General features: G+C 53.3%; 1 protein-coding gene and 1 long non-coding RNA gene across 2 annotated transcripts; one reads left to right on the forward strand and one right to left on the reverse strand.

Moving 5' to 3' along the window:
• Nucleotides 1-735: 735 nt before the first annotated feature.
• On the reverse strand, nt 736-3,698 carry LOC119091739 (uncharacterized). The gene is made up of 3 exons (XR_005093432.1): nt 3,472-3,698; nt 1,554-1,648; nt 736-1,176 (listed from the first exon to the last, which is right to left on the reverse strand). It is a non-coding gene; the product is annotated as an uncharacterized LOC119091739 (long non-coding RNA).
• A 955-nt stretch (nt 3,699-4,653) lies between these two features.
• LOC119092239 (cleavage and polyadenylation specificity factor subunit 6) lies at nt 4,654-15,997 on the forward strand. Its single transcript, XM_037215212.1, has 10 exons — nt 4,654-4,729; nt 8,470-8,692; nt 10,409-10,600; nt 11,165-11,392; nt 11,656-11,741; nt 12,282-12,508; nt 12,803-12,958; nt 13,194-13,338; nt 14,695-14,781; nt 15,706-15,997. The coding sequence occupies exons 2-10, from the start codon at nt 8,639-8,641 to the stop codon at nt 15,839-15,841; spliced, it is 1,311 nt and encodes a 436-aa protein (XP_037071107.1). The 5' UTR covers nt 4,654-4,729; nt 8,470-8,638; the 3' UTR covers nt 15,842-15,997.
• The last annotated feature ends 8,532 nt before the right edge of the window (nt 15,998-24,529 follow it).

Here is a 24,529-nt window from a genome sequence, read left to right on the forward strand (position 1 = left end):
TTAGACCTGGTTGTTGCTCGGCCATTTACCACCGGCCTGCCCGTCATGGAAGTAGGACTCCAGACACCGCTGGCCAAAGGACTAACGAAAAAGTTTGGCTCAGCGTTTGAGTAGCACAACCGGCAGCACATAAAAAACCAATGAATCTTCAGACGGTGCGGCAAGACAGGAAACTGTTGTCAAATCATATGTCAGAAGCATTCAATTCAGGTGAGACAAGCCCTGTGATAACGTACTGACAGTCCAGAGACACCAGTGTCGTAGCAAGATTTTTAAGTGACGATGCGGCGTTGCCGCCAGGTTCTGTCGTTGACAACAGTTCTTACGCTAGTGTTCCCGCGCACACCGCCCACCACGTTTCTTTTCTTTAGCAATAACCTTTCTGTTTGATTCATAGTAGTTAAGTCGATCTGGAAGCGCGCCATGATGGCGCATGACGTCACATGTACGTGACCAGCTGGGCTGTAGTCTGCTATTCATCTGGGAAAGCGCCCCTTCCCCTCCTCACTTGGAGTAGGGAGTGGGCCAAATCCGGGGAGAAACCCGCTTGTTGGCGTGTCTTGAGAATGTTGCATAATTTGTCACTGTTCAGCCCCCTTCCCAGCTCGTTTTGCAAAACTACGCTCCCAGTGTCCCGTCTCGCAGAGTCCAAGGCCGGCGTAGGTGGACTGAATGTATCTCTCCACAAAACACTGGGATTCACAGTCAAGACAATACCCCGCACTCGCTACACAGTACCAATGCCACTATGTGTATGCCAACATGACACAGCGAGAGTAAGCATATGACGTCAGTGCCGTGCGGCGACGTTCACACGGCGCTCAGAGACCGGGCGACTCGAGAAAACAAAATCTGGGGGAGGATGAACGCATGAGCCAAGATTGGCACTTCCACACGCAATGGCCCGACCAATTCTCGTCGAGCGGAACCGTCTAGTCGCCAATTTTCTAGGGGTCTTCCCGGCGACGCGGTCTTAATGTCCGAAATTTCCTGAGACAGTTGGTGACTCGACGAACGTGATCCCTGTTTCTCTCTCCTGACGAGCGCCCAGCACAAAAGCTGCACGCGCCTCACACATTACATAGTCGATATCGCTTCAGTATGTCACGATTTGCGGACTCTTCGCCTGCCAATAACGCTACATCACGTAGGCTTTGCCGTTGTGACAGCGCACAGCTGAAATAAAAAAACCTGACTGAATACGATCACATACAAACCAAGGTGCGTGGCGATAGCATTGATAACATCCATCAATTGTTGCAGGCAGTTTGCATGGAAAAGTCACAATGAATCAAAATGTATAAATTATACATGCACATGATTAAAAACTAGGGTGCTGTATTTACAAGTATCAAGTTCCTATCACACTTAGCCTCATATGTATGCAGTACCTACTCACTTATATCAAGGCACTGATTCAACCTGTTCATTTGGAACCACCAATAGCTTAAAATGTTACGTGAAACCAGTTGATGAAAAACAGCTTTTTTTGCTTTACTTTGTCATCAAGCTGGTCGCAACTCCATTTGCTAGCAGTATGCAATGGCCAGTACCTCAAGGGGTCGGAGGTGCTAGAAGATCAAGTCCAACACACTCCCTGGCGACCTTTACACCGACGGCAAACACCGCGATGCTTTTGATGACAGACCTGACAATGGAATCCCATGTTAGATAGGCTGATGTCAGGCTCACCAAGGAATGAGCTTTTTGATAGCATGGACACTACAATCATGGATTTACATAACATTACAGCATACATCATCATCATTCATAGCACAATGAGTGACAAACTGGGTAGCTTAAAGAGAGGAACATACTATGGCAAGACTTTGGAATCAGTCACACTCTATATGGAAAATTATTCATAGGAGGCTAATATGTGCTGGAACATTAAGCAATATCCCTGTGATGATCACTATAGCCAGCATTATGTGTAAGCAGCTCTTAAAACTGCTGTGGCTGCTGCTGCCATGCTAACAACATGCCAAAATCTTCATCACATGAAAACCTGCTAAACATCACGGGAGACATATGATGGCTTGCAGAAGCTGGCTCAATGTGTAGTTTGTACATTCAATGGTACACCTAGATGGTTGGTGTAGCATCTTTCAGCAGCTTGTCAGATCATACATTTGCTTTGAGAAGCAGGTTACATGTGACATTCTGCTTTTATTGAGCTGTTGTTAAAGACAGATATTTCACAGAATAAGTACAGCCAGAAAATGCTCCTAACAAGGAAGCTTTCATAAATTTACAACATCCCGCTTATTCCCAATGAGATTCCATGTCACCCCCACAGGATGGACACAAAATAGAATAATCCCACTGTAACATGTGCTATATGAACTGCCTGATAAACTCTATTGTAACATGTGCTATATGAACTGCCTAATAAACTATACTAGTTTCTGGAAGACATTTTTTTACAGACAAATGAATTTGCATATGATAGACTGGTGGCTTAAGTGGACACATCAGCACCCAGATGTCATAATGCTAGCCAAGAATCTTTCCCAGGACTTTCATTTGGAAGATGCGCATATTACCAACTTCCCAACTGACATTTTACCTCTGCACACAACAAAATAGGGTGATCTCTACTTTTTTGCCCACCCGGAACAAGACCAACACTCCCAGTACCTTGCCTGCAGGCTGCAGCATTAGCACTCAACAGGGACCAGCCTGCACTGATCTCCAATTAATTGACAATACCACCACAGTGTGGGTGCACTAAGCTGATCCTCTAACTAAGATCACAAATTTGACAACCAATCCATTCCAGAATTCTTGGTAGCAACAGCAACATGGTTAGAGTAGTTTCAAGAATGTGCACAGAACCTGAGGTAGACCAACTTTCATGGGCCCTTGTGGCAATTTGTGGGCCAGATGTCTTCATGTCTTTAACTCTTAACAATCAGGGAGATACTGTCTTCACAAGCAGCAGACACCACTCTAAGCAGTACTTCTCTGGCTACCAAGGTAACTATGCACAATTTAACACTTACCTGTCAGCTCCATCTTTAGTACAATGACAAAAATCAAAATATTGGCTCTTGCTGGCAAAATTAAAGCTCATTTCCCAACTACAGGTCACACAGTACTCCCAAAGTAGCATCCCAGCCTGAACACAATGATCATTTTGATGAGATATAATTGGGGCATGGGCACAACACAGATTTTGTGCCACCTTTTTGGAAATTTTGTGCCAGAAATAGCCATATGGTGGCACTGGGGGCATGATAGCATGCTCAATGCCATAAAATGGGAAGTCACAGAAAATAACCAAATGGCATGATGAATCAAGTTCTTTGGGGGCAAGTAATGCTAACAAAATCTGCCCAAGATAGGGAAGGTTACTACCTTAATTGGGGTGGCACTATGTTTGCTCGAACATCCTGTTGGCATATTTGCAGACAGGGGCAGCACCAACCCGACTCGCCACAATGACCCATCTTTGCACAACAGACCTACCATTTGAATGGATCATTGTACAAGTTCTTCACGGCACCGATGATGCCAGTGCTCTTTGCAGGAGCCATGCAGGACGCCTTGCAAATAGGTAACAATATAATCGGCAGCCCCCAGCCGAGAAACAACGACGACCGCGGGGTAGGGGGGACAATCGTTGAATAGTCTAGAGCACGACCCAAAAAGCGGCGCGTGTTCACGCGTGTGCACGCGCTTTCACTCCGGTAGATAGAAAAGTGTCACAGGTGGCAAAAATGTCCTGCAAAGCTACCAAATTGGAATGGAGATGGTTGCATCGCGAGGAATATTATTTATATACAAAATGGAGTATTGATAGCCTTATTCCTCGTGGAATGACCAGGAGATTGGAGGATAAAGAGACTGATACGCGCGGGCTGAACTGTATTCTCGATCTAGGCTGCGTCTATGATTCTATGCGCGCTCGCAAGCCGACTTCTAGCTTTAATGGTCTGTGGTTGGTGGCAGCGGAGCCACCAGCTGGTTGCGCACTTGTACAATATTCTAGTTCTGGGAGCAGGTCGGTAGTCCCGACCAGCTCTCATAACGATACTCCAGTGTGAATAATGGCGTCTGCATCCCAAAACATGCGTAAGCTGACGACAGTTTTATTTGACTTGTGATACTTTTTCCAGCCGAATAGTCCTGAGCATCCTTCATTTCGGTACAAATCATAAAGTTCCTACTATATCTTGGTAACTTGCCTAACCTATTTGGTAAAATTTCAACCCATCTGGTGGATAGTTTCATTCTGGACAATGCTTTCTTGTGTTTAGTGATTTAAGTAGGCATTGCGATCAAGAAGTTAGTTAAATCGTTGTTCAAAACACCCTTATTGGTAGCGATTCCTCCAGATTGAAGGAAGTGTTTATTTTGGTTACCGGTTAATGGGCAGCGAACGGAATTTCATAAGTTTCGTTAGCCACATTGTCTTGCACTTCAGTTTACGATGGAGCCATACGCTGCTTTAATATCAAATTTATCAACAAATGTACCACACTTAATCCGTAGCGAAATTATGGCAAGCTAATCAAGCACGCTACATTTGCAGTTCGGCATTTTTAAAGATCAAATCAGCAGGATGAAATATTCTAGCTGGAAATTGGCAGCCTCTTTCTTTCGCTGCCGACAACCAAATGATAAACCTCATCCTTGATGCGGTGTCGGCACCGCCATTTTGAGGAATCGACCGTTTAGGCTGGATCGTGTGGGGTTTCGGGAGGTCCGTTTGTCGAGAACCAAGGTGAGCGATCGTGATCGTCTCCTATCTGCTTTGTGATGAATTGTTTTACCACCTGAGAGTGCGCGGAAACGTGTACCGCTGCTGGACCTAAAGCTTTTGGATGTATGCGCTATCGACCAGTCGTGGATACCGTGTAACCGCTGTGCCTGTTGGGTTGTCGCGCCGGCTTCGCTGCTCTTCATGCTGCAATTGTTGGAATTTGGTCTCCTTTGGATGGCAGCTGTTGATATGTTCGGACGATAACTGTTAAGTGCTTAGCTAACCTCCCAATTTTGGCGGAAGTTTTTCGCGCTTTTGATCATTGCAATACGTTGGTTTGTTTCTTGTTCCATAAACTCGAAACGAAATGGTGAAGGCAAGCACCGTCATGGCTTACTAATGGAAGAGGCCTGTTCCATGTACTAGGTCATTCAACAGGACTGTGCAGTGGTACTTTGTGAGTTCTTGTGTGTGAGGTGTTTATGTATCTTGTGACTTGACAGTTATTGGTGTATCTCCCTCTTTATGTATTTTTCATGCATAGTTGGATCAGACAGGTCCAATTTGTTTCATTGATAATGTTAGTTATATGAAAACCATTCTGAAAAACCCACAAACTGTATTGAACTGGCTTCTTTTATGTTAGATCTTATTGGATGTCTTCCTCACCAATTTAGCATTATTGCTTGTAATTTATTTGACTTTTTGCAATGTTTGTGTTTTGTGATATTCTTAGTGAAGCAACTTGCAAGTTTTGGTACAATGAATGGTTGAGAGCTTAAAGCCCTCTACTTTGGCAAATATATTTACAAAGATGAGACTGTCAATCAAGCTGTCAATCAAACTAAGCAAAATATTACTTCATGACTTGATTTCTTGCCTATTGTGGCATTTTTTCTTATCAATGTTTAAATGCATAATGACTATTCAAGAGGCCTTTTGACCCTGGGAGGCATTATTTACTTGGATGCTTGTGTTAGGTATGGCCACATATCTAAGGCATGAGTACATTAGCTACATAGCTGGTTTACTGACCTGTGTTTCATCAATACACTGCTTGTGAAATAAATATGCTGCATGCTGTGATTATTACAAGTGTTCATGTCTACTGACTACATGCATACCCAATCAACACATGAATACATCATATGCCCAACACTGCAATTATTATGGTTAAAAGTATCATGTGGTTGAAATGACAAATTTAGCCCCACTTCAGCCTCAGCTTTGCCTGACATGAACTTGCCACACATCCTAACCTCTGTCATCACATTAATTACTTACTCTCACAATCATAGTCAGCCTAAAAATGGTTTGCTGAATGGAGTAGACATGCTTATTTTGTTATCATCCACTTTGCTTTGTCATTGCACAATGTCAGCATGGCACTTTGCATAAATAGTTGGGGTGGATGTTAATCTGCCATTGAGCCACATATGTTGCAAAAAAGCAATACAAATATTTGCTAGTATGTTCACAATGCTCCACTTAGCATGGTCATGTGATTGTTTATTTGCTCAAAATATTGTATAATTATTATAGAAAGATACCTGCAGCTCACTTTGAAGTAAGTTATCAGTAGCTTGCTTGTCTTGTTAAATAACAGCAGTCAATTTGTGATCTATAGTTTAAAAAAGAATATTTCCTGTCACCAGAGATGTGCTATCCACACCTGCTTCATCAGGCAGAGAGCTGGCTATTAAGGCTTTGACATGTAAGATAATGCTAATCAGCAATCACTAGTGTGGAAGTAGCCCCTATTCCTGTGTGACAAATATTTCTGTATGATTGTTTGAGCAGACCAGTTTGTTTCCCTGTTGTTCATGAATAAGCAGTAATATTTGCAGCATTGTTCAGATTTTCATGCTTGAAGTTTAATGTGGTCAATCACATATTGTGGGCCTTTAGCAGCTCAAGTACCCTGCCTGATTTATACAGCAAACTTGCATGTGCTTTCAATTCAAGGTGCTGAAATATTTGTGGAGCATGCTTCAAAACCTTGTTGCTAACATTGAATTTTGTATTCAAATAGAAATCAGGGTTTAAGAAAAAGTCCTGGTTAGCCTGCCTGAAATAGTATTGGCAGGCTGTGACTCCAGGAATCTGCATTTCAAAATCATGAACTAAATTGTTACAGATATGGGTTACTGCTTGTGTGCTTGGATATGGTTGGGTTACTAGCAGATTGGCTTGTAACAAAATGCTAATTTTGTAAAAATCCTTAGAAAAAGTTGTGTTTCTGGGCAAAGGGGAGAACTGGGGAAGACAGATATGTAGAAATATAGAGTATAGAGTAATCAGTTGGTTACATGCAATGTTAAGCTTGCCCAGATTTCCACTGGTCTGTTATCAAAATGGACATGTAAATGTTGCAGCTGTATTTGGGAGTGCCTATATAACCTCTGATTTTCTAGGCCGCAAGTTGAGCATGCAATTTAAGCCTCAATTTCAGCCAGCGCACCAATTTTTCCCATGCTTGGCAAGCCATGTTTCTGGCTAAGATGTAAATGGACAGCACTTAACCCACCCACTGCTCTTTTTTGTGTTCACTCTTACAGTTGCCTGCTGCTTTCTGTACCTGCCCCTATTCTGCCCCTATGCTGCATTGTATATGTTTAGTTTTTAAAGGGTGTATTGTAGTTTGATATGCCTTCTGGCAGGACATGCTTGCTCTGTGTGTGTTACATGTATGATTTTAGGATAACATGACCTCATAGAAAAATGCATAATGAAGATGAAGATGTAATGGGTGTCCTTCCCATGTAGCTGTTAGATTCTGATGTGTCAGATGTGATATTTGCTGCTTAAATATTTGGCAGCATGTTTCCAACCAGAATGTCTTTCTTGGACTTTAAAAGATGTATTCACCAGTTCATTCAGAATTGATAATTGTGAATATGCTAGTATTTGTTGGCTACTCATGTTTGCTTACATGATCTACTGGCACATGATGCTCATGTTTTCATGAAGACCATGGCACACTGGTCAGCTGACTGCACCACACAGCTGCTGCTGCAAGTGCATGTCTACTATATTACTAAAGGAACATATGCAGCTAAACTGAAGAATGATGTAGCTGTTTGGCCACATAGCACTGCCTCAAATTGCAGTTTCTTGAAAGCTGCATAGAGGTAACAGTGATATATCTTCATGTTCCAGGCATTCTTTTTATTTTATATATTTTGACATGATAGGAATGCCCATGCCCTCAAAGTGATCAGTGTGAGCCTGTCAGAGATGTACAGCAACTTCAGAGATGTTGGGCACTGTTGGTCCCACAATGTGCAATCATCATTTTCATCAGCTGAATGTGTGCTGAATGGCCAGTGTGCCAAGGTCTTCACCTTCATGGGCACAGCCACGTTGTTTTTGTTGATGGGCTGCTGGACTGGAGTGTGAGCCAGCGTGTCCGGAGCATTCTGCTTGATGACGTTGACCTGAGTCCATCAGAGCGCAGCGTGCGGCGGCATGTAGCCGGCTGTCAGTCGACCGTCACGTATGCTGGCGTGTGCCCGGTGTCACATGTCAACAGCTCGCCGCTGGCACCCAGGCCAGCTCCGTGGTCGCACCGATCGGCCGGCACCGGCCAGCGCATGGCCATGTCCGGCGTATGTGTGCATGCGTGCGTGCGTGCTTGCGTGCGTGCCGTGCCGGGTGTGTGGCCGGCGCAGCCGCAGGTGGAGCGCTGCCGGCGTCGGCGGCAGGCGGCCGGCCGCCCCACCGTCTGTGACTTCACCGGTGCTGTTCTCGGTAACACGCAGTGTCTCGCGCCGGCGCCGGTCGGAGCGCGCTCGGAGCGGCCCAGCCAGAGCCCGCCGCCGGAGCAGCTCTACCGTGGCGCCGACGGGACCGGTCGTCACACGCTCTCTCGATTGTGACCGGCGTTAGCGAGCGTCCTGTTAGCACGCCGCAACCTCACTTTGTTTGGCCATGGGTGATGCCGATTTAGACCTATATGAAGATGTTGACGACTTCAACATCAAGGTAAAGTACTCAGTGTTCTGCATCCATGTCTGTTCTGTGTAAAGAACTCAATAACGGGAAGTGCTTCACCAAACTTGTCTGGATTCGCGCTGTTCTGTTGTTTTATTTCTTTATTGTTTGGCTTCATTTGTGCTGACTACTACATTTCATACAACCTGTGTTAGCACTGGTGCTGTGATCTTGTTATATATGTGCTCACAAATCATCTACAAGTGTTTATTTTGGTGCAAGCAAATATGCTCGTGAAGGGCTGTTAAATGAATTATGCGACTGTCATGGAATGTGCACGGGATATTTCGCCAAACCAAGCGAGGGCTGCACCTGGCTCGGTCATCGTGGTTGTAGCCCATGTTTCGGTCAAGTTGTGGATTCGGGGCTACTGAAATTTAACTCTAGTGATATCATAATAGCCGTGGTTCGTTCTCACGTGCGTGATGTGTTGGCACGGGTTCACTGCCCAGTTTCGATCCGTGACCTCCAACGCCGTCGCTGATCGTCCCGGGTCAGAGTTCCGGGTGCTGCTCTCGTTATGAACACCATCAGAGGCGGCGATGCAGCGCGTATCTGTTGTGGCTACAGTTGGCTTGTCTCTCTGTTCCCGGCGCTGGACTGCGGCTACTGTGCGGCGCGCTGTTTGGCCTCGCTCGGGCACCGGCTGGCCGGACGCTCATGTGGCCCGTCCGCTCGCGATCTCGATCAAAGTCTGTCCGCGCTCTGCTCGCGCTAGCTTCAGGAGCGTCAAGCGCGTGACTTTGGTCCTTTGTGCTGTAGGGATGGAAATGATCGCTGCAAAATCAGGTGAACTGTCACTGATGGGTCTTGGTTGGTGATATCGGCCAGATTTGGTGTCATTTGCCACCGCGAACTTCGTCGGCTTGAAATCGGGGCTGCTTATATAGAAAATACCGAAAACGAATGTGACCTTGTTGCGCAAACGGCGTCACGAAGTTTGATACCGATGCTTGAATATGCACATGGTTTGGAGAATGGGGAGAAGCGTATATTCGGTTTCGGCATGGGAAAATATGTACTTCATCGGGTTTACGGCAGGCGTTTGCGTTACATACAGTCATTGATCATCTGAGGTATTGCGCTGTTCCCGTGACGTAGGACGTGTAGGCGTCTGCTGCGCCATGTTCGACTGCTTGTTGGAAATCTCGTCATCATTGCCCCCAAAGACAGACCTTTTTCACTGTCCGATTGTACGGCTGGGCTGGTCTCAGTCTGAACCGCTGTTCTTGGGTCATGACTGAAATGCGTTAGCTCTTTCGCCGCCGGTACTTAAAGCGCGTGTCGCCCGGCGCGAGTCCCCACGCGCCATGAAGTCGTCGCTGCGTTCCGCCGTGTGTTTGCCTTCCCCTCCCCCTGCCTTCCGGAACGGCAGTTCCACAACATGGAGCTCGACTAAGTAGCTGTCGTGTCGTGAGGACGCCTTCGACTCTCTGTTTCTCTGGGTGGTATGAGAGCAGTCCGTTGCGCGTCTGCTGGCGGGGAGCGCCGTGGCGGGCGTGCTGCGTGTGGGCGCGGTGCGACCCCCGCCGGCCGTCCGACCGGCGGTGCCATGCGACCCGAGCGCGGGGCTGAACGGTGCTTGTCCGGCGGCCGGTGTTTGACGGCGGCGGCGGCGCCGGGACAGGGCCGCGTCACGGCTTCCGACGCCGCCGCCGCCCGCTCGCCGCCCTTCGTCTGACGTCACTCGTGTGGCGGCGGCCGCAGGACTTCGGCGACACCGACCTCTACGATGACGTGGTCACGGCGGACGGCGGCGAGGTGGAGAAGGCCGGCGGCGGAGGAGGAGGCGGCGGCGGCCGCAGCAACGGAGCCGCCGATAAGGCCGAGCCCGGCTTCAAGCCGACCAGTTCACGCGGCGGCCGCCGCTACCAGCTGTACGTCGGCAACTTGACCTGGGTCAGTACCGACTGCTGCCACGGCCGTGCGGCGCAGACAAAAACTGGGACGGGACAGGGCTATGTATGAAATAGCTGTGTCCAACGTTTACTCGTATGTGACTGTTGTCTGTTTGGAGGCTGTCTTGAAATCATTGGCATAACATACATGCATTGAATAAGTATAAGTGCAATGGCGTGCTGAAAGATGAGTGTATCTAGGCCCGGAGCTCAGCTTGTCACGGGTTGTGGGTTTGCATTCCGTCACCGGAGCCTTGTCGAGGCCGGTATGGGCGCTATGTGGCCTCTGATTTCGACGCGGCCTCAAATCCCAAATCATCGTCATCAGGCGGTGTTGAGGGCTGGCGTATACTCTGGGTACCGAGCGTGTCGCTGGCAGCAACCTAGCGGGCGATCATGGCTTTGTACTGCGCCTGGTGGCCGGAGAAGTCTGGTAACTGCCACGTTGTGAATTTCGGTATCAATCATCCGGACATCGGTGTGATTTGTCATGATGAATGTGTGTGTGTGTGTATGTGGGTACGTGTGTCTTAGGCTAACCTTATTCGGCCTCGGGTTGGCGCAGTGGACAACGGACGCGGACATCTACACTGCCTGCCGTGAGATCGGTGTCAATGACCTGCTCGACATCAAGTTCTACGAGAACCGCATCAACGGACAGTCCAAGGGCTTCTGTATGATCTTCATTGGCTCGGAGGGCAGCTACCAACAGTGCATGGAGAAGCTGAGCAAGAAGGAGCTGCACGGCCAGCACCCGGTTGTGACCTACACCAACAAGCAGGCGCTGCAGCATGTGAGTGACGTCCGACGATCGGCGACTACGCCCGACTGTCCGCTCGTCGCGCTCGGCGGCGCCGCGCTGGGGAGCGGTCCGCGGCCTGGGCCTTGGTGCGAAACAGTTGGCATGGTTGCTGTATCCGCCAAGGGTTAAGTACGGTGGGACTGGGCTGTGAGACGGTGTCTGTGCTGTGAGCGGTTAAGTTGGGTGTTGACGTGCCAGACGGCAGTGTCGGTGGGCAGAGCGGCCGCCTGACTTGTCCGCCCGTCCGTCCCCAGTTCGAGTCGCAGTCGCGGACCCGGCCGCCGAGTCAGCAGCAGCAGCAGCCGCCGTCTCACCACCAACCGCGCGAGCCGCGCGACAGGCGCGGTCCGCCGCCGGGCCCACCCGGGCCGCCCGGACACCACGGCCGCGGCCCGCCCATGCACGGCGGGCCTGGCATGGGCGGCCCGCCCGGCATGGGACCGCCCGGCATGGGGCCACCCGGCATGGGGCCGCCGCACAGCGACTTCGGCCGCGGCATGGGACCGCCGGGGCCGCTGCCGCCGATGGGGCCGCACCACGGGCCGCCAGGTCCGCCGCCGCCACCGCCGCCACCACAGATGAATCACCGCGGCCCGCCAGGGCCGCCGATGCCGGGTCTGGGTCCGCCGCCGATGAGCATGGCCGGGCCGCCGCGCGGCGCGCCGCCGCCCATGATGGCCGGACCGCCGATACACCAGCCGCCCCGCATGTTGCCGGCGCCGCCGCCGCAGCCGCAGCCGCCTCCGCCGCCGCAGCCTGTGATGCTGGCGCAGCGGCCGGCGCCGCTGGAGTGGGGCCGGCCGCCGCAGCAGCCGGCGCCGTTCGCCGGCCCGCCGCCGGCCATGGGTCCGCCGGCCGGGCCGCCGCCGCCGGCCGTCAGCGCGCCGGCGCCGCACGTCAACCCGGCCTTCTTCGCGCCGAGCAGCCAGCCGCCTCCGGGGTACAGCCACGGCCCGCCGCCGGCGGCGCCGGCGCCGGCCGCCACCCAGCCGCCGGCCGCGCCCGCCGCGCCCGCCATCAGCGAGGCCGAGTTCGAGGAGATCATGAACCGCAACCGCACCGTCTCGTCGTCGGCCATCGCGCGCGCCGTCGCCGACGCCTCTGCTGGTGAGAGTCGGCGGATGCCTCGTGGGCAGCATGCGACCGGGCCGTGGGTGCTGCCGAAGTGAAGCACTCCACCCAAGCGCCGACTGTTCCCATGCATGTTAAGTTAAAATGAGGTGTAAGTTTGATGTGAAAAATAACTCGGGTTGATGGCGATAACAGATCTGGCCCGTATTGCCTGGCTTTCGGGCGTTATCTGGCGGCGGCAGTTGTCATGGTGTGCCGAGTGTGGTCTGACTCGGCCGGTGGGCGCGCATTGCGGTGCGGCTGCTGACGAGGCGCGTCTCTGTCTGCCAGGCGAGTACGCCAGCGCCATCGAGACCCTGGTGACGGCCATCTCGCTCATCAAGCAGTCCAAGGTGTCGTCGGACGAGCGGTGTAAGATCCTCATCAGCTCGCTGCAGGACACGCTGCACGGTATCGAGGCCAAGAGCTACGGCCGTAAGGAGCGAGGTCAGTTGCCAGACATCAACACCGCAGAACGCTTCAGCGGTACCCTGGGAAATTCGATTCGGATCAGTTTTACATACCCCTGTTAATTCAACATCAGAACTGATAATGTGGAAAGACCAGGCGCTGAAAGCCGTGCTCCGCCACGTTCAGCGCGTGGCCGCCTGGTTCAACCTTGTGCTCTGCGTCCGGACCGGACCGCGGTCCGCCAGACTGACACGTGTCGTGTGTCCCACAGAGCGGTCCAGGTCCCGGGACCGGGACCGCTACCACAGCAGTCGGCGCCGCGAGCGCTCGCGCTCCCGCGACCGCGAGCGCGACCGATCGCGCAGCCGCGAGCGCTACGCGGACGAACGGCGCGACCGCGACAGGGAGCGCGAGAGGTGAGCGGCGGACCGGGGGAGGGAGGCCGACCGGACGGTGAGTGTAGAGGGGAGGACGGGGAGGGCCCGAGGACCAGGCAGACCGCGCCAGGTGAGAGGCGGGGGCAGCGTCTGGTGTGAGTGGCGTGGTGGGGCGGCGTAGCCGTGGGGGGTCAGAGGAGGGGCGGTATCTGATGTGATGGCTGGGTGGACCGGTGCAGCCCGGGGCCGGACGGGGGCAGCGTCTGGTGTGAGTGGCTGGGTGGGCCGGTGCAGCCCGGGGCCGGGGGCAGTGTCAGGTGTGAGTGGCTGGGTGGGCCGGTGCAGCCCGGGGCCGGGGGCAGTGTCGCCGCTCACTGCTACAACGGGATGACTCAGTACGCTGGTGTGGAGCGAGTGAAGGGAGCGTGCCGGCTGTACAGACCTGCTGTACACGAGGAGGGCAGCTGAGCTGAGCCCCTTAATGTCAAGCGTACCCGGGTCAGCCGCTTAGCCGTAGTTAACTCCGATACGGGATGGGGGTGTGGGCTCCTGTGAGGCTGCTGGAGATTTTTTGCTGCGCTTGTTAGGTCAAGTCGCACGCTGTACGCGTTGTGCTGTGACCAGGGGATTCGATGGCGTTAGGGTGAGTGAACGGAAGAGCATGGAGCTGGTGCTCGTGAAGGAGCCATGAATAGGTGAGACATTGTCGTGTATCCTAAGATTATAGACAGGCTTTATAGACTTTCTGTGTTGTTGTTTCGTTTGGTCCAATAACACTGTTATCGCATAATTTGGATGTAGACAGCGGTCCTCAGGGAGCTTTCAGTGTTAGAAAGCTCAGCAAACTGCATTGAAATAATTCGAACGTGGCGCATTTCGTGTGTATTTAATGTGCAGTGCATGTTGTTCGCCGGGCCAGTGCCGTGGCGGAGAGCAAGATACTAGTTCAAAGTTCTGGAAATCGGGGACGGGAGTCATCGTATAACTTGACTGTTACGCGTCATAGGCGTCAACAGAGGCGTTCTGCCGGCCTGGCACCTTCCATCCGCGGATACCAAATGCATTTTACATTAATGCGGCTTTGCTAAGCCGCTCACAGTTCGCCATTTGCGGCTGTTGGGTCAAACACTCGGGAGCTATAGTAAAATCACGGTTGTCGCATTGTTCGGTTATGTTGGCGTTGTCCGTGAGCGCGGCGTGTGCAGTATCCGCAATATCACCCTCCATGTCTGGCCAACGTGGATGCCGCGACCTGTGTTGGCGCGTCCTCGGTCCGCTGTTGTGTGCCGCCGGCGGCTGCGGGCGTGCGCCGCCGCCGTCGGCGGAGGCGCCCCGTCGGCTCCGTTCGCCGCCGCCGCCGCCGGTCGCTGAGTGCGGCCACCGTTTACCCCGCAGTGCGACCAGAGCGGCGGTCGCTCCGCGCGGCAGCGGCGTCGGACCAAGTTACCCGCCGCTGGCCAGGCCGAAGATCAGCGAGCCGAAGTACATAGCTCTAGTGGTGTCCGTGTTGGGTGGGCTGGGACGCGCCGGGTCTCGCCGGGTGTGCTCCCGCCGACCTCTCTGTCCTGACCCGGGCGCGGCCGCGGTCTGTATTCACGTGGTCATTGGCGTGCTCCGGTGTTTCCACCTGGCCCTCGTAAGGTGTGAGGCCAGGTGGAGGCATGTGTGAAGATGCCTGCCATCTACGTCATCGTTGACCTAGAGCCTAAGAGGAGGCGCCTAGCAGATAGTTTGTTGCTCCTATGAAATCGTGTACCAGAGCCCTGTCCTTAACCGTCTCCCGGCCGACGTACCCCATGTGTTGTGTCGCCTTTCCTAGTCCTGTTTTGGAAGGGTACTGGGTTAGCAAAGCTTGTTTTTTTTGTGCCGGTGTCGGGTATTGCAAAACATATTTTACCTAACTGGATCATTTTGTTCGGGGTAGTTCGTTTACGTAGGAGTTTGTTCACAAAAGCGTTGTCATCGATTTCCAGAAAATACTCATTCGCGCTGATGCCCAATGTCGGTGAACATTCAATACCTTTGTGAAATTCTCGATCATCTTTTTCGTGGTTAAAATTGAACTTGAGTTGCGCTTTTAGTGCTATCGGCAACATCAGACGCCTGGCCGTTTAGTTAATGTTATTAGTTTTTTATTTGTTTTCCGTACAACCTTGAAACTTCCATATAATATGAATTTGCGATTCGCGATCATGCAAGGTGTAAGGACATTGTCCTAAGCTCTTGTTTAGACTGGGTCTTAATTTCGCTGCTAGTGATGAACTAGGACAAGAAAGAAACGGGGACGACGCGGCTGCTGTCTTGTTTGTAACTGTGCAGAGCGCCGGCCAGCGATGTGCGGTGCGGCGCCGCCCTGACCCGCGGCGTCCTCCGGGTGCCGTCTGACCCTCGTCCGCCCCGTTTCAGCCTGTCAGCGCGCTACTACGACGACCGGTACCGGGAGAAAGAGCGGCGCGACGACCGATCTCGCGACGAGCGCGAGGTGCACCGGCGCGACGAGCGCTCGCGGGACCGCGATCGCGACCGGCGCGACCCGCACTAGGCGGCGCCGCGGGCCCGGCCGGCCGGCCGGCACGGCCCGCTCCGGCGGCCGCTCCTCTCTGTCTCCCTGCCCGCTGCTCTGTCCGTTTTATTCAGGCGAGGCTGTGGATGCCTGGCGAGGCCTTGCGCGGGCCAGGCAAGGCCTTGCGCAGGCCAGGCGCACGCAGGTGTCGAAATAAACTTGTCATTAAAACAACGGCTGGTTCTTTGTGGCGTCGCCGGTTTGTGTGCGGGATTTCGAGTGAGAGTGGATGGCTGCTACAATATGCGTGTTTTGTAAACGTCATGCGCATTGCTTGAGGCTGAAAAGCGCCGTAGCTCGTTTAATTGTCATTTGTCGAGCGCCGAAAACATAGTACCATCTCCGGAGCGCAAGCGGCCGGTCATACCTATCGACGATTGCGAGCGCCGTCATTGTAGTACGCGAGCGGCGGACCGACGAAATAACCTGAGAGCCTCCAGCGCGTGTCCCTCTCTTTGGTGTCTAAACAAGATCCGAACACGAGCAATGTCAGGCCCGGTCGAATGCGGTTCTGAAGTGCGACACGTTTGCCACGGGTCATGTTGCCCAGAGAGGTCCTGGATGGGACGAAATGACCAAGCGTCCGCACCTTCGTCTCCCACCTGGGGGTCCTGGTTGGAATCGCGGTTTCGCCCTCAGTCCGTGAGGGCTAATGGTGCCCTGCGGCCGCTGACGCCCCTTGAAAGTGCGCGACGACTAGCGAAGTTTTCCCTGTTCATGAAAAAGGTGAAGTTGATCGGTCGACATCAGACGCGTCCCTGCTGCTACTGCAGGTGGTCGCCGGCACGGGCCCAGCCGGGAACAACAGACGCGTGATAGGCGTTGAACCGGCGGTACGGTAGCCGGACGTACCACCCCATCGACCCGGCCGGTGAGGACGTTTCAGGCTCGCGGCGTCGGCCGCTCAGCCCTCGCGTGGCGTGAGACCTCCGATCAGCGTCAGCGGCCGCTGCCGTACGCGGCACGCGCGGCGTCTGTTCAGCAGCGTCCCGGCGCGTTCACTTCCGATCGCTGCGGGTGGGAGCTGAGGGCGGCGGCCCGCGGAGCCGTCCCAGTGGCCCGCCCGTGTGATGACTGACCTTTGACCTTCGGCCCGGGCCGAACGATCCGTGGGCCACGCGGCCTCGCGGACCGCAAGGTATGGTGAGAAATGGATGCTGAAAGGCTGCGTTTATAATGTTTCACGCATTCCTTTCGTGCACGCCAATTTCACTGATCACTTGCACGTCGAGAACCAATGTGCGTTTATGTCGGGAATTTTCAACAAAGCAGGGTTAGATTGCTATTGCGGCTTATAAAGCACATCAGTCTTGCAAACTCGGCGCCCCATTTCGGTTCAGGGCGTAGAACACCGCACGGACTCATCTGCAGGCTCGAGCTCGGCCGCAAGCTCTTGTGGCGTGTCTGGATCGCAGTGTTCACTGTTACTCGAGTGGCCAGTGACATGGCACGTCACGAGCGGCCGGTGTGCAGAGCCCCTCCTCCAGCCGCTCGCGAACAAGCCGTCTCAAAGTGGCGCTGCCGGCGCGGGGCCGCCCTCTGTTGACAGCGGGCCCATTACCCGGCGCGTCGGCGCCAGGTGACGGCGCGCCCCGCCCGCCGGCCGCCAGGGAACGGGCCAGCCGCACCACCCCTGCCCCAGCACCGAACATTGTTGGTGGCGCGCGCCCGGCCATCTCGGCAAACACGGCGCGCGTTGACAGTGGCGCAGCGGCAAACACGCTGACGAGCGGAGCGGGCGGTGCTGGCTGACACATTTGCCTATGATTACGGTCTGGTTTGGTCTGCCGGCCGGGAGTCCCGGCCCGACCTGGTCGGGCTGGCCATTGCACGTGTGTGAAGTTACCGGCAGTTGCATATTTGCACTCGGCAGAAATGCATTGTTGTGTGGCCGTCAGTCAGGTCAATATGGAGACGGCCTCTTGTGCGGAGCTGCATTCACATCAGCCTGAGTAAGCATTGATGCCCCCTCTAGGTTAAAGGAGTACCCTCACATTTGGTACGTATTTTAAGAACATACTCTAGTGAAACCTCAGGGCTAGTTGCGTCTAAAAATAAAGTTGCGTAGCGCGACTGCAGCACAGTTAAGACATAATGACGATATCAATTCAAGCTATTTTCGAGTCCAAATTTCGCTGAGCGACGCTTTGTAACAGCACTTCGCTTATTCCCTGCAGTCGCAACCACCGTCGTCGTGGCTAGCACCGTGCGCACCTCTTCTCTCTGGTGCGAATAAATGAACGTCTTTATTGGCCTAACGGGCGAGGGCCTGTTTCCGAGAAGCGCACAGGTTAAAGTCTGAACCAGCGCGTCACATGGATCGTGTGATACTCCCATTCCCGACGCCAAAGTGCGCCTCAAAAACGGCCAGTGTGCTAAGCGCCCTAGGGGAGAAATCAACGCCATCGTATAACGTTTCGTTGAATTCAGCAGATAAAAGTTTCATGCTCACATATCTTTTTGTGTAAATAGTGTCTCAGCTATCGTAACATTTATACCACAAACATTTCGACACATTAGTGTGCTGCAAACATTACAGAACACGTAGGTGGGAAAAGGCAAGGCAAATGAAAAGCATTACATTTCTACTGCCGGTTTGGGTACTTCCAACATAAATTTTGAGCTAATCCGAAGGACCCAATGTCAACCAGGATGTTAAATGCGATTTTATCCGTGGGGTCGAATAATTCAAATAGAACTTCTCAGCTAATCAAAAGGATTTTGAGAAAACTGGTATTGCTGATCAAATCGTGCGCGTCTGATGTACAAAGTGAAAAATACAACAAAAAGGTGGGATACTCCCTTTAAACACGTGACGTAACATCAATGGCAGGGTAGCGACCAATCAGGAAGTAGCTTTTGCCCTGATACCCGCTGGGCAACACCCAATCACATGGCAGGGCTTCTCGGTAATCACTGCGTGGCCGCGGGTCACCGGCGGCATGTTGTGTAGGCTGTACCGCCAAGCCGGGTGCGCCCACAGCATCTCCTCCTTCGGGACTGCTGGCCGAAGAAGTCCTTGATGTGGTCGTGGCGGCTGGTCGTGGCCCAACCGGTCCGGCGGTCTTCACTGATGAGCGCTGCACCGGTGAGGCGGTGGCAATGGCGGCGGCAACTAGAGCCGAACGCGTCGAAGTGCTCAATCTTGATAATCTCGCGGCAGACAGAGTAATCAGCCCGGCAGGCCTTCGCTCCCCACATCGTCGCCAGCTGTCTACACCACGGTCTGCAAGCCCCGAGGATTACTATCAAGCGAGGAGTACTGCGGGCGCAGTTCTCAGTTCCACTGACGCTGCTCCAGGTTTGGGAGCCGATGTCGCAGTGACGAGCTCAGACACGGCGCGCTTGCCAGGAGTTCACGACAATATCCTCGATGTCACCCAGCATCGAGGTCTCAGCCGCCAATGGACAGCTGATGCACAGCATGGGAGCCTTCTGGCCATCAGGTGTTGGAACGACAGAGCAGCTGAAGACTCAGACCATGCCTTGAGGGAGTCGCGGGACTCCTCGCTCGGCATCCAGAACATAGCCCACGGGCTGCTCGCTGCTGCAGCCTAGTATCTAGGCTAGAAGCACACGCAAACACCACAGCGTGTCCCCTGTGTGCTCCTCCAGGGACTATTCACGGCAACAGCAACAGAAGCAGCTTTGCCATGGACTCCTTCAGGAGTACGGCGACGTCTTCGGCACTGACGGCAGTAGCACATGTCTGAAGCCAATGGCTGGTCTTCCGATCGTGATTTAAATCGAAGCAGAAACACGCGCGGCACGTCCTGTTTCTAACCCACAGAGGGATCACTGGAAACACCGGCTGGGCGAAATGGTGCAGCAAGGCATCATTACGCTAGCCATTGAGCTGCTGCTGGAGATGCTGCGGCTGCCCGTCCAGAATCTTCTGGAGCCACGCTGGCGGGGTCTCGTCTTCTTTCTCGCCCATCCTGCAGGTAGAGCGCAGCTCATATGTCATGCAGGGACGCCACGGCAGAATTCAGCAGAGGTTCAGAAGAGTGTCGGCTGCGCCATGCCCTGTTGTTGTCTGGCGGGTCGATACAGAGTCGGCGTCTTGTGCAGAGGTGTATTCACACCAGACTCGTTAAGCACACTGATATCTCATTCAGGGTCAAACACGCGACGTAGCGTTGATGAAAGCGTAGTGATTAAAAGGGGCCGTCGAACTGTCGAAGTTTGCGCCAGCGGTATCCTCTAGTGGTCTGACTCATTGCTCGAACACATTTCGCGGGGCGTCAGGCGGCCTCAGATTTCTTCAAAATTGCTACAGGAGTACAGCTTACGAAATGGTGTCCAAAGTCAAGGCCTTTGGTAGAGCACTAAAGCGCTGACCTCTAGGGTCACCGAACATCAGGTCCATATCCTTGGCCATAATACAAGAGCATGCCCGTTCAGTGGTTCATTGACATGTTCGAATCAATCTATAGTAATGATTGTGTTTGTATATCTATAGTAATTGGCTGTGTCTATAATCCATAGTAATTGGTTGTGTCTCGATCGCACAATATTTGAAGTAGCCAAAAAGTCGTGTAACCGAACCGGGAGCGAGGTCAGGTAAGGTTGCATGATGACCTTAAAGGAGGAAGTATAGCTGTCGATGCATTTCTAACGAGCGTATGCAATGGTGAGACGAATGGTGATATCGAAATAATTATGGAGATAATCTCATACATCTTGTATTAATCGACTGATACATTTAATACCTTATCGACATACAATTTTCCATCGATTTTACCATTGGTTGATACCGTTTGGAGCATTACACCTTCAATTGTGTTTAAAAGAGACACAGTTGTAGTACATACAAGATTGTGTCCTCGGCTTTTCACGTGGCACCATCTAGACTTACTGCAATTGGTTCCAGGTATCGAGCGCATCGTGGTTTGGACACACAAAAAGTCAGGCAACGGTCTCAGGAACAAGTCAGGCCAGGTCACGTGGTTAAATTATGCGATCAGTGACACATTTCCAGGCGCCGTGTGCCATGGCAACGTGATGGTGTCATTAGCGTCATCCAGTGGGGGTTGTCTGGATATGGTCTCATATAGATCATAGAATAATCAATTTGTAATCCGATGTGAGATTTCCCATTGACTGAACACGCCACCCCACGGCCTAGAAACTCCCGAACCCTTCAATTGTCTTTGAAATCGGAACGGCTGTAAATAAAGGAGATTATGTTCACCCTTGACTTTTCGCGGGACACCAAAACCTGTGACCTTTGGAGGTCACCGAGCACCTGATCAGTATTCGACAATGGTCATCATGCCTGTGGTAGCCGGCGAGAAGGAGCCCTCCATGAATCCGTGTTCTGATCTACTTTAGTCAAAATGTCCAATAAGTGGCGTAGTAGACCCAGCAGCGAGGTTAGATCGGACCACGTAATGCCCCAATACGAACAAGCATAAGTAGTTAATTTCCTGGCAACGTTTGGCATAACATCGAATGGCGTCTGATGCCGTCGAATGACACCTAGTTTTGTAGATAATCGTAAGGTGGAATGGCCCATTTGAGCGAGGAGCAACTGCATTCAAACTATGCAAACTTGGTTTAAAGAGTAGGGATGAATGGCTGTCTCGCCATGGCAGGGGCTTGATGTACGTATGGTATGCAAGCGTGAATCAGAAATTGGCTGACAGTACTCCTCCATCCTGACACCATGCCAGAGGTTCCATTGGTATTAGCTTGAATTTTAAGCTTGGATCACAATGCTGTAAAGAAAAGAATGCTGGGGCCCAGTCACCTGCGTAATGCTTCCTTCTTGTACAGCATCATGGTCAGGATGGCAGGCTGGTGACGTGACGATGAATGTTCCAGCAGGATGATCGGCGGCCGAACGGCTGCTTCGGCGTCCAGGTTGCCCGTCTGCAAGGCGCTGACACGGGTTTGTACGTCTGCACCTGGTCGCGGTGTGCCTGCACGGCTCCCTGGCCCAGTATCTGCGTGTAAAGTGTTCCCCGCTGGCTAACCAGTGCGCTCAGCTATGGCTGCCCCTGGAAGGATCCGGCGTCGTCAGACACGACAGCGCCAGCTGTGAAGTCAACCTGCCGGCAGACCGGCGGGAGGTGCGCGTCTGGGCAGGGGCCTCGATCCAGAGCTGACGCAGAGCCGGCGAGGCGAGGCGAATGAAAACATGGCCGGAACGGAATCTGCGGCCGTGGAATTGGCAACCGAGGCGACTAGTCTGTAGACGGTGCAGGCTGTCCTGTGCACGTTGTTGTTTTCATTCTCAGGTATGTGTGGCAATGATGACACCAAACCCGGCAGTGCGGTTTCGCTCGTTTCTGACGCATGCTAATTCTATATTGCGCAGAAGCGACCTGAGACAAATGACGTTGATAGTGTTGTGCATTACGAACTCAGACTTTACAAGCTTTTGTGCACATCTGTGCCGCCGACAAATACCCAATTACGGAAACATTGTCGCATGCGCCACCTGATAAAACATTAATGACTAAATGTCAGCCTGATCACGTGTATTTTGGTCAAGCATATAGATTGCCGGATACGAAACATGTGCAGAGATGTGCATAGGCACATGCATGCGGCTATGCCTTCAATTGACGGGCGTGGCGTCGTTCAAGTCAGACGGACGTGCGCTGGACCAGTCCCCGGCTCCAGCCGGCAGCCTTGTTTGGTCCGGACTGAAGCCTCGACACCGACGTCTGAGCGGACAATGTCCCGGCGCCGCGCCGGCACGTGACTCAGCACACGACCGGGGGCGGCGGCGCCTGAAATTCCGGGCGGAACAGGCGGGCCCGGAAATTTGCCGTGCTGCGCACTCGTTTGCTGGACGTGCCCGCTCCAAGATGACGGATGGTGTTGGCTGTGTATTCATGAGGCGGAATATTGAATGAAACCCAAATCAGTGGTCAGGCGTCGACTTGGGTGTGGAGCAGGTGTGGTGTGGTGTGGTGTGGTGCGGAGCCAGTGTGGCGTGGAGGTGTGGAGTAGGTGTGGTAAAGGTGGAGGTGTGGAGCAGGTGTGGAGTAGGGCAGGTGTGATGTGGAGGTATAGAGCAGGTGTGGTGTAGAGGTGTGGTGTGGTGTGGTTTAGGGGTGTGGGGCAGGTGTGGAGCAGGTATGGTGTGGTTTGGTGTGGATGTGTGGAGCAGGTGTGATGTGGAGGTGTGGAGCAGGTGTGGCGTGGAGGTGTGGTCTGGTGTGGTCTGGGGTGTGGAGCAGGTGTGGAGCAGATGTGGTGTGGTTTGGTGTGAACTGGGGTGTGGAGCAGGCGTTGTGTTGAGGTGTGGTGTGGTTTAGAGGTGTGGAGCAGGTGTGGAACAGATATGGTGTGGGGTAGGTGTGGTCTGAGGTGTGGGGCAGGTGTGGTGCGGGGTGTGGAGCAGGTGTGGTCTGGGGTGTGGAGCAGGTGTGGTGTGGAGGTGTGGTGTGGCGTGGTTTAGGGGTGTGGAGCAGGTGTGGTGTGGATGTGTGAAGCAGGTGTGCTGTGGAGGTGCGAGGGCGTGGTGGAAGTCTGCGTATCAGCCTGCTGTCAGGAGCCATGGCTGCCTGCCCCGTCTCCCGTCCCGAGCTGGAGTCCGCCGTCGGGCATTCCCCACTGGCCGGTGAGCTTCAGCCCGCCAACTGTGGCTCTGACGGCCTCAAGCGGCGGCGTTCCAGCCTCGGCCGTCAGAAGCCCTCAGTCCTGTGCTATGCCTGTGCCGACGCTCCGTGCTGGAGCGCCAACAGAAGGACGGCGCTCCAGCACGGCGCTCCAACTGTGATGACGGATGACACTGAGGCGTCATCAGAAGCCGGGCGCCACGAGGCCGAGCCGCGAGCGGCCGGCGGGACCTGGCCACTGTCAGCCGCTCACTCCAGCCGCTCACTCCAACCTCTCACTCTCCAGAAGAGACACTCGCCGCGGCATGAGCGGCGCCGACGCGCGGCTTCCGGTGAATATTCAGCTCGACGCCGATCACCTCATCTCCATGTGACTGACGCTCGTGCGCGGCCAGCCGGCGGTCTTGACCCGCGTCGTGACGCTGAGTGATGGCTCGAGTGTATGCGGCGGCGACGGCGGCGGCGGCGAGCGAGAGCGCCGAGCCGGCCGGCGCGCGCCTCGCGACCTCGGCCCCCGCACACGCGCCGCTCGCCGCTGACAGCCGCCAACGGCACCGTCACGTGTTTGCTGGCGGAGCATGTGTCTGACGGCCGGCCTGGGCTGGTCTGGTCGCTGGTGACGTCTGAGGATGGGAGGAAGGCGTCTGATGGGAGGTGTTTGGTGACTGATGACTAGACTGCTCTGGTGCTTGGTCTTGCTTTGTCCATATGCGTGGAAACAGATGAGCGAAAGGGCTCCCGAAGAGTTTTAGCTTCACCGGTGCACGTAAAAATTAGGGATGACTGTTAAATTACATGGAAATTTGATGGTTTTAAAGTATGTGGTACCTGGGAGACACCGTCCCACTCCCTGCCACCACAATATTGCTCTGGTCAACGGAATTAAAACACTGCAATTACACATACACATGACGCGACTAGCCGTGAATGATCGTTGGAGCTTGATGCAAATACACATCTGAAGAAACACTGAGCTGTATGTAAAACCGTGAAGGTGCAAATAGAGGGATGATTTCCGTTTTTTTATGAATCCAGGTAGATGACAGGGAAAAGGGAATACTGCTGAGCTAGCACATATTTTATCTTACGCACG

This window comes from Pollicipes pollicipes, unplaced genomic scaffold (genome assembly GCF_011947565.3).
Source record: "Pollicipes pollicipes isolate AB1234 unplaced genomic scaffold, Ppol_2.1 Scaffold_3447;HRSCAF=4054_pilon_pilon_pilon, whole genome shotgun sequence".
Lineage (NCBI taxonomy): Eukaryota > Metazoa > Arthropoda > Thecostraca > Pollicipedomorpha > Pollicipedidae > Pollicipes > Pollicipes pollicipes.